Source organism: Lontra canadensis, unplaced genomic scaffold (assembly GCF_010015895.1).
Source record: "Lontra canadensis isolate GAN:19392208 unplaced genomic scaffold, GSC_riverotter_1.0 scaffold24, whole genome shotgun sequence".
Lineage (NCBI taxonomy): Eukaryota > Metazoa > Chordata > Mammalia > Carnivora > Mustelidae > Lontra > Lontra canadensis.
In genome coordinates, this window is record NW_022631018.1 from 13275109 (window position 1) to 13291671 (window position 16563).

General features: G+C 48.2%; 1 protein-coding gene across 1 annotated transcript in view; it reads right to left on the bottom strand.

The window, feature by feature from the left end:
* Positions 1-16563, bottom strand: part of KIF26B (kinesin family member 26B) — a 414161-nt gene that overhangs the window by 116516 nt on the left and 281082 nt on the right. Inside the window, exon 5 of the mRNA XM_032862876.1 lies at positions 6445-6628. Coding sequence (XP_032718767.1) covers positions 6445-6628 — 184 coding nt within the window. The remainder of the gene's footprint in view (positions 1-6444; positions 6629-16563) is intronic.

The following is a 16563-nucleotide window of genomic DNA, read 5'->3' on the forward strand; positions in this document are numbered from 1 at the left end:
AGCCTCACCCAGAGCAAGGCCCTGACTGAACTCTGGGAAGGCTGAGAGGGTGAGGGAGCCGCAGAAGAAAGTCTGACGCTGGCAGAGGTTGGTTCACGAGGTCTCAGGAAAGAAGTCGTCTGGACAGAAGTGCAAGTTGAAGCAGCAGGTGCTGACGGAGAAGCTGCAGCAAGTTCTCCAGAAGATCCAGCTCCGAGAAGTCATGAAGGCGGCCACACACAACATCAGATTTCAGTGTCGACGAAACAGCTTTGCCCTGGAAGATGCCATCTAGAACTTTCACAGCCAGAGAGAAGTCAACGCCTGGCTTCAAAGCTTCAAAGGGCAGGCTGACTCTCCTGTGAGGGGCTCGTGCCGCTGGTGACTTTAAGGGGAAGCCAGCGCTCAGGTGCCATTCCAGAAATCCTAGGACCCTTAAGAAGGATGCTAAGTCTACTCTGCCCGTGCTCTGTGACCACAGCAACAAGGCCTGGACGACAGCACATTTGTTTACAACCTGGTTTACTGAAAATTTTAAGCCCACTGTTGGGACCCACTGCTCAGAAAAAAGATTCCTTTCAAAACATTACTGCTCACTGACAATGCACCTGGGCACCCAAGAGCTCTGAGGAGCCGGACAAGGAGATTAGGGTTGTTTTCATGACCCCTAACAACATCCATCTAAGCCCATGGATCATGAAGTAATTTGCACTTTCAAGTCTTAATACTGAAGAACTACATTTCATTTGGCTATAGCTGCCACAGAGCATGATTCCTCTGATGGCTCTGGGCAAAGTAAATCAAAAGCCTTCTGGAAAGGATTCACCTTTCTATTTCATCTACTCTAGATGCCATTATGAACATCTGTGATTCATGGGAAGTCATCAAAATATGAACATTCACAGGGGTTTGGAGGAAGTTGACCGCAACCCTCAGGGATGACTCTGAGGGGTTCAAGACTTCAGGGGAGGAAGTCACAGCAGACGGGGAGGAAAGAGCAGGAGAACTAGAATCATGAGCAGAGCCCGAGGATGGGACGGACGGGATGCAACCTCATGATGGAACCTGAACGGATGAAGTTGCTTCTCATGGAGGCCCAAGGAAAGTGGTCTCTTAGATGGAATGTACTTCTGCTGAAGATGCTGTGAAGATCGTTGAAATGACAACAAATGTTTGGAATATCCCATAAACTAAGTTGATAAGACAGCAGCAGGGTTTGAGACAACTGACTCCAGTTCTAGAAGCATTTCTCCCACGGGTTCAATGTTATCACGCAGCATCACATGCTACAGAGAAATCCCTCATGAATGGAAGCGTCCATTGATGAGCCAAACTTCACTGTTGTCTTATTTTACAAAATCGCCACGGCCACCCCAACCTTCAGCGCCCACCACCCCGACCAATCAGCAGCCACCAACATGGAGGAGAGACCCTCTAGCAGCAAAAAGATTACGACTCCCTGAAAGCTCAGATGGGTAGCATTTTTTAGCAATAAAGTACTTTTAATTAAGGATGTACACTGCTCTTTTTAGACCTAACACTACTACACACCTGATAGGTCGCAGTATCATATAAACATAACTTTTATATGTGCTGAGAAACCAAAAAATTCATTTGGCCAACTTCACTGTGATCTTTGCTTTTGCTGTAATGGTCTGGAACCGAACGACATCTCTCAGGTGTACCTCTAATCGAATGGCTTTGACCGTAAAAAGGCTTATAAATCTGTAAAAGACATAGTCTGAACTAAAAAGCTCACATGGTTTTTTTAATCTTTTTTTTTCTACACTAGGCGCTTCCACATCAAACAAGAGACCGTTTAGAATGAAGCTTAATGTAGACAATGTAGGAGCTGGCGGTGACACCAGACTAGTGTGTGTGTGTGTGTGTGTGTGTGTGTGTGTGTGTGAGAGAGAGAGAGAGAGAGAGAATTTAGAGCCCATACCTTTCAATTGTATGATATGGTCAAATATGCTGCTACTGGGTTTGACAAATAGTGATGAACACAATACAGGTGGGTTAAAATCAAGGGCTGAGAAGAGTGAGCAAACAGCCCCAGCCTCGACTGCACAGGAGACAAGCAAGTCTGTTTCTAAATCACAACTCCGAGGACCCCACCAAGTCGCCTGCCTCTGGGCTGCACGGCCCGAAGAGGAGACATCTTGGGGAAGCCCCGGAGAAATGCAGAGATGGGTGCGGGTGGATGGTGAGGGGGACGGATCCCCAGGAGCAGGAATAGCATGGCTGGCAAAGGAGCGGGGGCTGAAGCTACAAGCCAGGCAAATGTTGTCACAGGAGCTTTGAGTTCATGGAGATCAGGACGCCCCTCCCCCCTTCCTTTACAGGGATGTGCCCAGAGCAGCCAACCAGCTCCGCTGTCCTGTGCCCTGCTGGGACTCAGGACCTCTCCAGATGATCCCTGAGTGACTCAAGAATGACAAGCCCTCCCCATCCTGTCCCAGCTTAATTTTCCATCATGTTTCTTCATGATCACTCCATCCAAATTTGTGGGGTCTTTCCATATTCTGGAGGACCTGTTCTCTTACAGCTAATGCTCACTATTAGAGTTTTCTTATATTCCCAAAACACGACTGCAGGTCGACGGGCTGAGCGCTTCTCATGGCATGCTTTGGAGGCATTCCCAGAAATTCTAAAGGAAAAAGAAGGCTCCTCTGCGCCTTCGTGCTTCATGGAATTTCCCTTTGGGTATTCTCCTGACAAGAGGAGAATTAGCCAATGTATGGGGGGACATGACTGTCACCATTACCAGTCTCGTCTTCAAAAGTGCCGTACACGGGAGGCATGGCGGCAGAGCCTCACACTCAGGGAGTTAAACAGATAACGTGATTTGCTCTAGAAGCTTGTAATCCAAGACAAAGAGCTCTGACACTAAGCTGTGACAACTAACAAATGAATCTTAATCATGGATGTTAATTAATTGTGCAAATAAATTTCACAAGGAGTGTTTACTGACTTAGGAGAAGGAGCCATTTTCAAACAGATTAGAGGTATCATTTACATATAAGCCAAACCAATGAAATACAAACGGGGACTAAGCTGCTTTCGTCCACTAATCATTTTTATCTATTCATTAAGAATGTCTCTGCAAGACCACTTAGTATAGTTTTGTTTATATTACTTGGAAGTAATTCCAACTTTTCCTTAAATCAGATTGTCCTTCATTTTGGTCCAAATTGGTGAGATTTCATTTAAAGAGATTTTTTTAAGAGATTGAGCGTGTGCGTGAGCACACGTGCGCGAGCAGGGAGGGAAGGGCAGAGGGAGAAAGAGAATCTTAAGCAGGTTCCACGCCCAACGTGGAACCCAATGCACAGCCCAAAGCAGGGCTCCATCTCTCCACCCTGATCGTGACTTGAGCTGAAACGAGGAGTCTGACGCTTAACTAACGGAGCCGCCCTACTGGTGAGATTCCTAAGACTGACTGGAATAATGCACAAGGTTCTAAGTGCTGTGAGGACTGGCATTCTGCCTTGTGTGTTGGCGACTGCAAGCCTAGTGCCCAGCACTGTGCCCGCCACATAACAGGTGCCCGTGGAATAACGGCAGTGTGCCCGGGAGAGCCCCAGATGCAGATGAGGTTGGGGTGTTTCCTGTGTTTGCTGAACTTGAGCTTCAAGTACACTGAAGTTACTTGTAAAGTCTTCCATTGCCATGGCGTCCCGAAGAGCTCTGGCCTCAAGGGGTGCTCAGTGGCCGCAGGGACGCTGGGTGGATGGATGGTCTGGGGACCCGCTGGCCCCGGCAGGGGGCGCGATGGAGCACCTCCGACCTCACTGTGTGTCTGCTCTTCGCGGCTCCCCTTGCCCTTTGGGTTTTTTTTTTGTTTTTTTGTTTTTTTTGTTTTTTTACCTTGTGCCAGGCTATGTTCTAGACACCAAGGATACAGGCAGCGATAACACAAAGACAAAAATGCATGACTACATGGTGCTTAAATTCTGGTGATGAAACAGACATCAAACAAGGTACGTTAAATATATGTGAGTAGGAAGTGCTAAAGATACACATAATGGGAAATGGCTAGAAAGTGGTAGGGAGAGTAGCAGGGTGGCCAGGGAAGGCCTCTCTGAGAAGGGATATTAGAGGGAGGACCTGAGCCATGCAGGTATCTGGTGAGAGAGCATTCCAGACAGGAGAAACAGCGAATACCAAAGCCCCAAGGTCTGAGTGGTTTGGGTGGGTTTCTCTCCCAGCCTCCTTTGCTACCACTGCGACCCCCACACATTCTTGGAGACAAGGTAAGGCAAATTTTAAAACTCATGTATATCTTGTGGCAGCCCAGTGAGACCTAGAGAATAAAACGGCTTAATGCTCCTGACTCAGGGGGCACCAGACGACCTCTTACCCTCTGGGGGCCTCAGTTACTTTGTTCATGAAAGGAGAGGGTTTAAGCTAAATAAACCCATCAGCCTCTTCCGCACCAGTGAAAACCTCCCGGGTCTCCCGAGGAAGTCCTGGGGCGGCTGAGGCACAAGACGGTGGGGCTGAGCTGGCTTGCTTCTGGCAATTCCATCAGGCTTCCCTACTTCCAGCCTCAGGATTCCACAGGGCACCCGCTGTGCTCCGTAGTCAAATCCACCGTATTTCTTAGATCTGTTAATACTGAAGTTCTGCAACGGAGCTCCATTGATGAGAATAAGTCCCTCCGTGTGCGGAAGGACTGCAGCTCCTTACGGGTAAAGCAGCAGAGGGTGGGAAAGCAGGGGTGTGGGAAACGAGCACCTGCTCAAGGTCAGGCAGCTGGGTGCCCCCACGGCAGGTCCAGGCTCCCCAGCACTGTCACCTTCTGGGACGTGCAGTCTGATGGCCCAGTCCGTGACACACCACCTCAGACACACTTGGGACCTCCTACCATTCCTGGTCAGAGAATTGGGGCCCCGTCACCCCTTTCTCTCGCACTTGAAGAAGCATATGGGATTTCATTAAAAAAAAAAAGTGTATTTGCAAGCTTTCCTTTACTAACAATAATAATCTTAATTGTGGTTGTCCCTGGTCTCATACCTACTTATCTTATTTATAATCCTGCTTATGTGTGTAGAATAATATCTAGTCTGCTTCTAGCTGAGCAGTGCCCTCCAATCTATTTTGATGCAAGTGCTGGGTCATCTTCTTGGCTGGTGACACTCTGGTGACACTCCTTAGCAAAACAAAACCCCACATCCACTTAAATGACTCAGATGGTAAATGTCACTTTATAGGTATCTTAACACAATTACAAAGGAAAATAAAGATTTGAACGCCCTGCGTTTATTTGTGCCCACCCTCCCCAGAAGGTGGCTTGTCAACCACCCAAAATTGCCCCATTGAGGGTGTCCCTGCTCTCCCTCAGTGGCTCCCCCTGTGAGCCCTTCCCTAGAGAGGGATCCTGATTTGTAAGGTTTTTACCATCTCTGTCCTGGCTGGTGAGACTAGGACAGCTTTATTCCCTACTTTGCTTCGGGGCTGGGAAAACCATCAGCTGACAGCTGTATACCCTGCCCCATGCCATGGAATATTCCAGAACTGGATGCTTACTCCACTGGAGTAAGCATTGCTCTATTCAACATAATCTTGAAGTTTAAATGCCATCAGGAAGAGTAACATAACAAGTAACATAACAAGTTAACATAACATAACATAACTTTCCCAACAGGGCGGTGAAATTGGGGCTGTGGGGGTGGCGGGGAGAGCACGGGAGAAGGCAGAGAGACAGGGAGGAAGAAGAAGGGGCCCAGGGAAGGGGTAGAGGCCCAAAACTCCAGAAGGACTCCGAGTTATGGGAAGACCATGAACCTGACCAGCAGAGTCTGGGTCAAGGGGAGAGGGCCACAGTAAGAGCTGGGCCCTCTTCGTGTTCAGCCAGACCTGCGACCTCCCAGAAAGAAGGGCAGGTGAATGACTTGAGGTAGGCGAGACGCCGGCAAGGATGTGCCCCATCCTACACGCGGCGGAAAGGAGAAAAGGTACAACGGCCACCTTTCTGGAGCCAACTATCTTTAGAAGTCTCAGCTGATTTCCTAGCCGGAGACCAAAAGCGACAGTGATGTCACCCGGACACCACGTCAGCACAGAGCACTTGGGGGTGAAGCCAGAAAACCATGTGACCCCAAACCCAGCTGAGCCCCATCTCCTAATAGCTTTGGCCGGCGGGCGGGCCTCCTTTCCTAGGATTTGTGTTTTCCCTGGGGCTCCTGCCCCTGCCTGCGGTCTTTTGGTCTCGTCTGAAACCATTACAGTCACGTCAAACACCGCACAGCAGCTTTTTTCCTGCCCGAGCCCGATCGGACCCCCAGTAACTGGAATGTCTTCATTGGCAACGCAGTGCACGTAACCAAAGCAAAGTTTATGGTCCTCCCAAGTGAATTTAGTCCGTCTCCTGTTCTCCCCGTCACCCTTCGGTGTCAGACACCCAGCCGGGCTCCGCGCCCTTATTCCCCCTGCGGCGCGACCCGCTCGCCGAGCGCCTACCTTGCCCAGGCCTGGCGTGTCCTTCACCTTGTTGACGGCCCGCAGCAGGCAGGGCGGGGCCGGGGGAGGGCAGGTCTGCAGAATGCCGCTGAAGCTGGTGGCGAAGAGAGGGGGCTCAGCCACGGACGACGGGGAAGGTCGATGTTTCTTCTTTTTAGAAGACAGGTTTAGCTTCTGGGCCGCTCTGGAAGGAAAGAATGCAGAAGAGGGACAATGAGGGGCGAGTACGATCCAATGTCCAATCAGATGTGCCAGGCTTACTCTCTATCCTCTTTCTCTTAAAGAACCTCCGGTTCTTCCTGAGGCTTGATAGTTCCCTGTTTGTCCTCCGAGGGCTCGACAGTGGCCCCTCACTACCTCCCAGAGAACCTAATGAGCCACCAAATCACTTATATAGAGGGAAAAAAGTCATACGATTGCACTGCAATCTGCAATCGCGATTTCTTTCTTTTTTTTTTTTAATTTATTGATTTGACAGAGAGAGATCACAAGTAGGCAGAGAGGCAGGCAGAGAGAGAGAGAGAGGGAGAGCCGAAGGCAGCGGCTTAACCCACTGAGCCACCCAGGCGCCCCTGCAATTGCGATTTCTAAAGGTTGGTTTGTGATCCGCACTCAGCCATAAGCGTGGAGGCAGCTGGTCTGTCTTTGGGGGAACAACAGCGCCTACAAGGCTAATGATCCCACAGCTTCTCTGGTACGAACTCCGGTGTGAGAGGCCTTATGAGTTATTGAACACCTTGTAAAATCCCAACCACCCTGGTGGAGGACCACGTGGTGATCCGTCAAGGCTCACTCTGTGTGTGGTTGTGGAAGAAAAACACACAGCCCAGGGCCACGGGGAAACATAAATCAACCTGGTTTTGGAAACATACCACCAAACAGAACATAGTCCAGCCCGGACGTACAGTGCTGAGACTATGGGCTCCTTGTGTGGAAAACGGGGATTTGTGCCAGGGTGGGGGGTGTCTTTTGATACAAAATGCAATTCATGGGGGGGGCCTCGGAGGCTTATTCGGTGAAGTGTCTGCCTTCGGCTCAGGTCATGATCTCAGGGTCCTGGGATCGAGCCCCGCATCAGGCTCTCTGCTCAGCAGGGAGCCTGCTTCTCCCTCTCGCTTTGCCCCTCTTCCCCTGCTTGTGCTCTGTCCCAGAAAAATAAATAACATCTTTAAGAAAAAATGCAATTCAAGGGCAAGCACCAGGGGTGAAGGTCAGAGCCAACAAAGGTGGCATAGAGAGGGCAGATGGGGAAGGAGAGCAGTTGCCGGCATCATTTATAGTGCTGGGAGTTTACATCGTCTCTCCTACAACACAAACGTTCTGCGACACTTAGACCATATTCTTGTTATAGCGTGCGGTGGGGGGGAGGGTGGGAAATCAAAGCAGGTGGCCACGAGGCCACATTATTGCAGCAACTCTGATATATTCACTTTTGGACTCATTCCAGGCTTCTTCCTAGCACCCATGCCCACCCACACCCCACTCGGCGTGGAGGAGAGCGAGGGTCCTGGAAGTCAAATCATATGCAGGGCCCTCCCAAGGACATCATCCCAGGGTTCCCTTCTCTCTCTCTCTCCTGCAAGGCCAGATTTTCATTCTGGAAGATACTGGATCATTCCCAACAGCGTACAAGCATGCTGTTGTTTCTCCTGTCTTAAAGGAAAAACACAGCCTCTTCTTGGTTCTTCTTCCGTGGTTGGCTCCCGTTCTGTTTCCTTGCTCATCTTTGCCCAAAACTCAGGGCAAGAGCTGTCTATCCTTGTTTTCTCTGGCTCCTCTCCTCCCCCTGCCTCTGAGCACATTCCACGGGGGGGTGGGGATCCAACCCCCAGCTGCTCCAGAAGGGCTCTTGTCCCGGCTGCTGATGGCTTGCGCCATAGCTCAGTGGTGTGGTTCTCAGTCCCTTCTCTCCTGACCCATCAAAGCAGTGATTATATCCTTTGCTTTTGTGTACCTTCTTCTGGAGGTTTCCAGGACATTCCTGGCCATGCCTTTCTGGTGTTCTCAGCTGGTTTCTTCCCTTTCCCCTCACCCCTCAGAGGCGGGATGCCTCAGGGCTCCTCCACGTCTACCCTCTGTCTCTGGCTGTTATCTCCCAGGAACACCATTTAAATAACATTGCAATGCCCAGGACCCCTAAATTTTTATTTCCACCTTAGACCTCTCTCCAGAAATCTGTATTTAGTTATCCAATTACCCCCCCCCCACAATTCTATTTGGATATCTAATCAAGGTCTTGGACTTAGACACTAAATTCTTGATCTTTTCCTGAAAAACTGTGTTTCCTTGGCATTCCCTCTTCCAGAAAATGACAGTTCTGTCCATGCAATGGCCCTGGCATGTCTGACTCCTCTCTCTCTCACACCACGCAGCCGATCCATCAGGAAACTCTCCGGGCTGTAACTCCAGAATGCATCCACGATCCGCCACCTGTCGCCACTCCCTTGACCGCCACTGTCTCTGTCTGATCCACTAACCCCTCTTGCCTGGGTTTCTAGACGAGTCTCCTAACTCATCCATCCTCTGTCATCTTCCCCAGCCTGCAACCCCACTGCCCAGTCTGTTTTCCACAGGGTTGTCAGAGTGGTTCATTTAAAACACAACTGCTCAGAAAACCCAATGCCTCCATTTTGCTTCTCATCTCATAGAAAAGCTGAAGTAATTACAGTGGACTGGAAGGCCTCCCATGTATCCTCCCTTCTACTTCAGACCACCCTTCCTACTATTCTTGGTCTTCAGCTACTCTCACCCAGCCATACTAGCCTCTAAATGCTCCTGGTTCACTCCCGCTGCAGGGTCTTTGCACAGGCTCCTGCCTTAGCCTGGAACACTCTGGCCCAGGTAGAGGTAGGCACGTGGCTCACTCCCCTACTTCCTTCAAATCTTTCTTCACGTGTTACCACATCAGGGAACCCACCCTGCCCACCACGTCAGACTGCACTTTCCAAAGATGGCTGCACCCACATGTCTCCCATTCCACATTCTCTTCCCAGGACGTGACATTGATGTGTCTCCATCAACAGGCACGGTCTACTTTCCTTCTCTTCAAACGCTATTGGAACTTCAAAATTGCCTTGACCAACAAAATGTGGTGGGAATGATGTTGCATGACCTCCAAGGTTGGGTCATAACAGAAAATATGGCTTCTACCAGCTCTATCTTTGAATCTGGCCTCTGCTTTGTGAGGAAGCCTGTGTCCCATGGAAAAGGCCACGCAGAGAAGAACGGAGGCATCCAGTCGATAGCCAGCATCAACCACCAGACATATGAGTACATGAGCCTTCAGATGATGGCAGTGGCCATACTTTGAGTCTTCTGGCTGAGGCCCAAGGCACTGTGAGCCTAGATAAGCCACCCCACTATGTCTTGTCCCAAATTTCTGAACTCCAGAGACCATGAGAGATGATAAGTGATCGTTGTTGACTTAAGCCATGAAGTTTTGGGGTAACTGGTTATACAGCCATAGTAAATGAACCGCCAGCACCCGCCCCCAATCTCCTCATTCCTCTTACCCTGCCTGCCTCACCCACCCATCCCCTGCATGGCACTTCCTGTCTTCTAACACAGCAGGTGACTTACTTAGTCATCATTTGCGTTGTTTATGTCCGTTTCCTCTCTAGAATGTAAATCCCAGTGGGGCCAAATGAGCACAAGGATATGCTGAATGGATGAACGAAGACTGAAAGGATCTCTTTCTATTGGAGAATAGAAATCAGGAGAAAAGGGAAGGAAAAGTCTTCTAAAAAAAATGGTCTTCAAAAAAAAAAAGAAAAAAATGAATAGGGGCGCCTGGGTGGCTCAGTTGGTTGAGCATCCGTGTTTTGATTTCAGCTCAGATCATGATCCCTGGGTTGTGGGATCGAGCCCTGCGTTGGGCTCCGTGATCAGCATGGAGTCTGCTTGTCCCTCAGCCCCTATTCCCTCTCGAGCGCCTGCGTTCTCGCTTTTTCTCAAATAAATAAAATCTTTTAAAAAAATGAGTAAATGACATGTAGCAGGAAGAATTTTTCAAGCGAGAATGCCAGGTAATTTCACAAGCCATCTTATTCGGTCTCAGAAAACCTGCCGAGGAAGACAATGATACTTCCATTTCACAAAGAAACAGGGCTTTCAAGAGTGAAATCCAGAGTCCTTTAGCATCTGACCTGAATCTGAACATCCAGCTTCTTCAGATACTGGGTAGATAACGGGCAAATCACTTCAATCCCAACTGTTTATAACGTATGTGAAGGGTGTGCATAGCACGTGGCATTTGGTTGGCGTGCGAAAATACGACCATCATCACCGTCATCAGCACGATGATCAAACTCAGTTTCTGTGTAGTCAGATCAAACAAAAATGGTACCTACCTTTGTAGACTTTCTAGGAAAATGAACTAAGACTGTGTGTTAGGGGTTCGGTACAAAGGAATTTCTTAATAGATGGCATTTTGTAGGATTGTAGGAAGACAAGAGGAGACTAAAGGTGGGTCTGCCTGCCCCATTTTGTACAACACTGTCTCTCTAGGGAGCAAAACAGGCAGGTGGGACAGAAACACACTTGGCTTTACGAGTCTAAGGCTTATCTTTCTAGAAACTAGAGTAACCCATTAGTCATGGGTCTGCTTCATGAAATAGTGAGCTTTCTGTCACCAGAAATGCCCAAGGAGGAGCTAGAAAACCACTTCTCGGGAATATCAGGGGGAATGAGGCATGTGTTGGGAGAATCAGATGATTCCCAAAATCTCTTCCAAGGCAGAGTTTCTGAAATGATTCCTGGAATCACTAAATTCCATTTAGGAAAGTCTCTGTTGGCTTCAATGCAGAAAAATAGTAATGGAGGGAATTATTTTGAGAATACGGTTAAAAATTACTTTCTTTCTAAAACATGTATAGGAAATAAGTGTACTAAAGAGAATTCCCGAATGGGAAAAATTAATAAGAGCCATGTTTTATAGCTTTATGTTCTAGGAGAACATTTTACTTTAATTTCGACAGTATTAGAACCAGCTGTTTGATCTGATTGGTCTTGTATGTTCCAGCTTCTTGGAAGTCAACAGCTTCTGCTTTTATTATCCAGCACTTCAGTGACAGGCAGAGAGGGGAAGGTTAGGGTCCAGGAATCTCTCATGAATAATTGTATTACTTGGTGACATAAAGGAGACGGAGTCATGAAAGAATTCAACAGGTACAGACATTTTGGCTAGATGTGTAATTAATGCCTTCTAATAAATTCTTTCTTCACAGGGAGAAAAACAACTTAGCGGGTCGTCCTAGAAGATTTCAAACAACCAAAAAAACCCTAAAACACTACTATAAGCTATATTTACTTGTCTCATTCTTTTTTTTTTTTTTTTAAGATTTTTTTCTTTTTTTTTTTTTTTTTTTTGACAGAGAGAGACACAGCGAGAGAGGAAACAGAAGCAGGGGGAGTTGGAGAGGGAGAAGCAGACTCTGCGCTGAGCAGGGAGCCTGATGGGGGGGCTCGATCCCAGGACTCTGGGATCATGACCTGAGCCAAAGGCAGACGCTTAACGACTGAGCCACCCAGGTGCCCCTACTTGTGTCATTCTTATCACAGATACTATCATAGGTGACTTCAAGCTATGCATCCCAGCACACATCTCTAAATATCCATAAGCTTCATTTACGTCTCTGTGCCTTATTTCAAGAAAACAGATCGTCTCTCTAACAGGATGAAATTCATAGTTACTGAATGTGTATAAGGAAATTGGTGCCACGCTAAGCCTTATGAGGCTGAGAATTTGGCAAGAATTTAAACTGATGGGCTCAGTTTTTCCCTCTGGGTTCTGTCCCTTCCTCTCCCCAGCCTTGTCATCTCACCCAGGAGACAGCTATCCTAACACATTGTGGGATGCTCTCTGATTCTAGGAATCAGTTTTGGAATTGAAATGACCTTAATATGGGATGGTCACTTATTTTCATTGGCCAGATCTACCCAGATCTTAAAAAAAAAAAAAAAAAAAAAAAGAGGTAGTTAACTGGTAAATGTAATTGGTTTAGTTGGGGGAAAATCTTAGGTCTCGGTTATAGAGATCAGAGGGGGACTTTATGAGGATTCTTTGTTTTTTTTTTTTGCATTTGTGTGACAGACCATTTGACCTGGAATTTTCAGAATTGTGGGTGCTTAAATGGAAAGCACCTCATGACAAGTGTATCTCATGAGAATTAAATTGGGGTCTGCCACCCTTAGTATGTAGAGATTACTAAAATGCTGACTTAACAATACCTGAAGAATTATTATTAGCTTAATGAGGAATAGAACTTTCTTTAGGGAACGGGCAGGAGTATCAGGCAGCATAGTCATTTTTTTAAGGATTCACTATCCTTTTTGGAATTTGACATACTGTGTTTTGCTGACCACATTCTGAGAGCATTTCCTTTTTTTTTTTTTTTCTTTTTAAGTAGGCTCCATTCCCAGCGCAGAGCCCAGTGTGGGGCTCGAACTCATGACCCTGAGATCAAGACCCGAGTGGAGATCAAGATCTGGATGCTTCACCGACTGAGCCGCCCAGGTGCCCTAAAGAGAGCATTTCTTCTCATCCCGGGGGGTGTCCAAGTGGGGGATGCTCAGATAGGTGGGTAAATGGTTTATATAAATTAAGAGGTCATTCAGGCTGTACTAAATTGGGGGGAGGTGAGGGAGGCCCTCCACACTGCCCCATCTGCCGCACAGAAAGGGTCCTGACCCAGGAGGGGACGACAGGGATCGGACGTCCACTGTCAGCTTGTAAAAGACACCCCACTTTCATCTAATGTGACAGTGGCTGGGGCTGCCCTGGGCTGCGAAGGCTTCTGTGCCACTAGAAAATATTTCAATGCTCGGAGGATTAAGACGGCCTGATAATGAGCAATGACATGACAGATCACAGCAGCTCCTCAGAAATCTGCGGGGGGTCGAAGAAAATAAAGCCGATTAGAAATAGAGCGGATACATGACAAGAACCAGTGGTCTGAGGCAAAGCTTCTGGAAACAAGTAGGATGTCCATGTGCGCATAAAAAACCAGAAACAACAGCAACAAAACACCAGTCACGCATCGTTTGGAAACCACACCGGCTGGAAAGCTCGGGGGCCTGGCCTCAAAGTGTGATGCGTGGGTCGGAGACTCCCCAGCAGGGAAGAAGGGCATTCTCCTTCACCTTTCCAGGCTGTAATTGGCTGTCACCAAGGTCATTTCCATGTCTCCTGAGGCTGAAAAGTGCAGGGGTCTTGGGGTTTTCCTGGTTTTTATGTAAATGATCCATTTCATTAGTGCAGGAAGCTAATTCAGGATATGACTTCAAATAAAATGTTTACCATCAGGAGCAAAACAACAGCTGATCATTAACCTCCCACCACATTGCACAGAACAGTGCAGCCCATCGCGATCAGAGTTCGGAAACGAATTGACATCTAGAGTTTAATGCACAGAGCTCACCCACAGTGATCATTTCTACGAATTCACCCATATTCTTCTCTTAAAAATCCGCCCATTCTTCAAGGGCTCCTGTAAGTTGCCGTCATCAACTCCTTCAGCCTTCGGGGCCCTCACCTGTGTCCTTGAAGTCTTACGGCCATTGGTCTTAAGAGAATCTATCTGAGGTTCCAACCCCTAATGAGATGCTGCTCTGCGGTGGGGGCTTGTGCTTCTCTTGTCAGTGTTTCTAGCGCTGCCTCCAGCTCCCTGAAGGTCGATACCGCGCGCGTCCTTTCTTCTGCACCTGCCACCCGCCCCAGAGCTTTGTGCCTTGTTGAGGGGACAGTGTGGACGCTGCTCGGAGCTGCCGGATCCATCCAGCCTTGGAGCTTACAACACAAAAAGCCCCATGCTCAAGGAGCCTGAAGTTTTAGATAATGCTCAGACCTTGCATGGTCTTACACTTTCTAAAGCATTTTCCACCCACGGTCACACCCATCTTCAAGCAGCGATCTGGGGTAAGACGCTGGAAAGGGATCTGTACCGCAAGTGACATGTTCGGGGAAAAAAAAAAAAAATGAAGGCTCAGAAGTTACCAGATTTTCTCCACCATCATGGTACTAGTGATTCTCACACTTGAGATCAGGATTCAAGCTTTTGCTCATCTGGGGCCCAGGTTGGTCCACGACGTCATGTTATTACCCAACTTGATAAATGAAAGCAGTTATCTTATTTTATTTGGGCGAAATAAAACCAGATGATAATCGTTTGCTTAATAATGAAACCACCGCCCCACAAAAAAGCAGTTATATATTTTTGTGTGGAACTCAAATCAAATCATATATAAGCATTTACCAATTACTGATCTGGTTGCCTAGCAACGTACCTTCATAGCACAGGGGAAGAATGTCTCCACTGAGTGAGTCAGGTCATGCCCAGAATTAGGACGTGAATGGCAAATTAGACGAAAATGGCTTCTCTGTCCCTATAGTCCCAACCCAGAGTGAGCCCTTGCATGACAATAACAACAGACATCCGTGTGTACCATCCAACACTACCTCGTGCCCCTCCCTCTAAAGACACCCGCGGGATGCTGGAAGCTGCTTAGAATGCATCTGAATGCTCGGGAAACTCAATCAGTCCATCGGTGTTTACCGGATGGCAGCTATGCACAGAACGACTATGCAATCGATGGGCTGTGGATATCATGAAAGTCATCTGTGAGTCACCCAGCAGCCGCTCTGTGTCCAAGAGTCCACTCCGAAAATGGATAGAGGAGAAAAATCCACAAAACCCAGCACGACTGATAACTTTCTTCTGGCTCCGTGGCAGCGGAGATTAACAGAAGCGTGAAGGAGCCTGCAGACATGCGGCGGGGGTCCCTGCCACCCAGTTAAAGAGTCTCACCAGCAGGCTAGATCTGGAAGCTTCTCCCAAACAGAGTTATCTGAGCGGCACATCATTCACCCATGCCCGGGGGCACCACAAGGGCAAAAAAGCAGTATCTGAAAACCATGCTGTCGGTCGATGTTGCAGATCCATTCGTGTCTGGATGTTTTTCGTGGTCAGAGGGAGAATATTATGAATAAATGAAAAAATACGGCTCACGTCAAAAATAACGGGAGCAGAAAGAACGCGTTTGTAAGCTATGGCTTTTGCAAAAGCGATTCCAAGTAAAACCTTCTTTGTGTAAAGCTGGGTACCTATGAGAGTGTTTGCTGAGCCAAGGTCCTTGTTATGAAAAGAGAGATGCTTTCCTAGCCCCAAATAAAGAAGATGTTTAAAAAAAAAAAATGCAGCCGCTGCTTACAACGCACCGTTCACTGAGCTCGGCTCACTTCCGCCTGTCTGGAAGCAAGATTCTGGACATTGTCACAGGTTGGTCTTCTCGGCTTCCTCAGATATTCTGTGGCAGGGGGTCGCTGATGGAGCGGGGAGCCATCTGCAGGAGGCAGGGTCCCCGGGTCGAAGAGAAGCTGGGGAACCTCTGCTCCAATGAACTTGTCCAGAGCTGGACGACTTGGTGCCACCTTCTATCAGCAGCCTTGGAGACATGGGGCCTTCTTTATTCCCTTTCCTATCTCTACACATCCTGCAAACCTCGTATCAGACCCCAGTACTGCCCAGATGACAAACGCCGGGGCAGGACCTGGAGGGAAATGCTCACAAGGGACCAGGAAGCTCTGTTTCTGAGATGGAGGGATCTCTGGGAAGATGCGTCTTGCTTCAAACTTGTGCGATCAGTCCTATCCCAAGAAAGCGCACGCACGCTACTCTTAAGAACCTTGGAAGATGGGGGGCACCTCGGTGGCTCAGAGGGTTAAAGCCTCTGCCTTCGGCTCAGGTCATGATCCCAGAGTCCTGGGATCGAGCCCCACGTCGGGCTCTCTGCTCAGTGAGAAGCCTGCTTCCCTTTCTCTCTCTCTGCCTGCCTCTGTCTACTTGTGATCTCTGTCTGTCAAATAAATAAAATCTTTAAAAAAAAAAAAAAGAACCTTGGAAGATGGAATAACCACGAACTTATCCTCTAGTCCTGCCTAACAGGTCTAAAGGAGCACACTGTCAATTCATCCACTGCCTTGGACGCCAGGGGACATACCCCGAACTTGACTCCAGAGCTGTTAATTTCTTCATTACCTGCATAGCCTTATTGCTCTCTACACACACCTACAAAGCTACACTTCCTGTACTCCCCGCTCTCTGCAGGGTGGGGGAGGGCTGC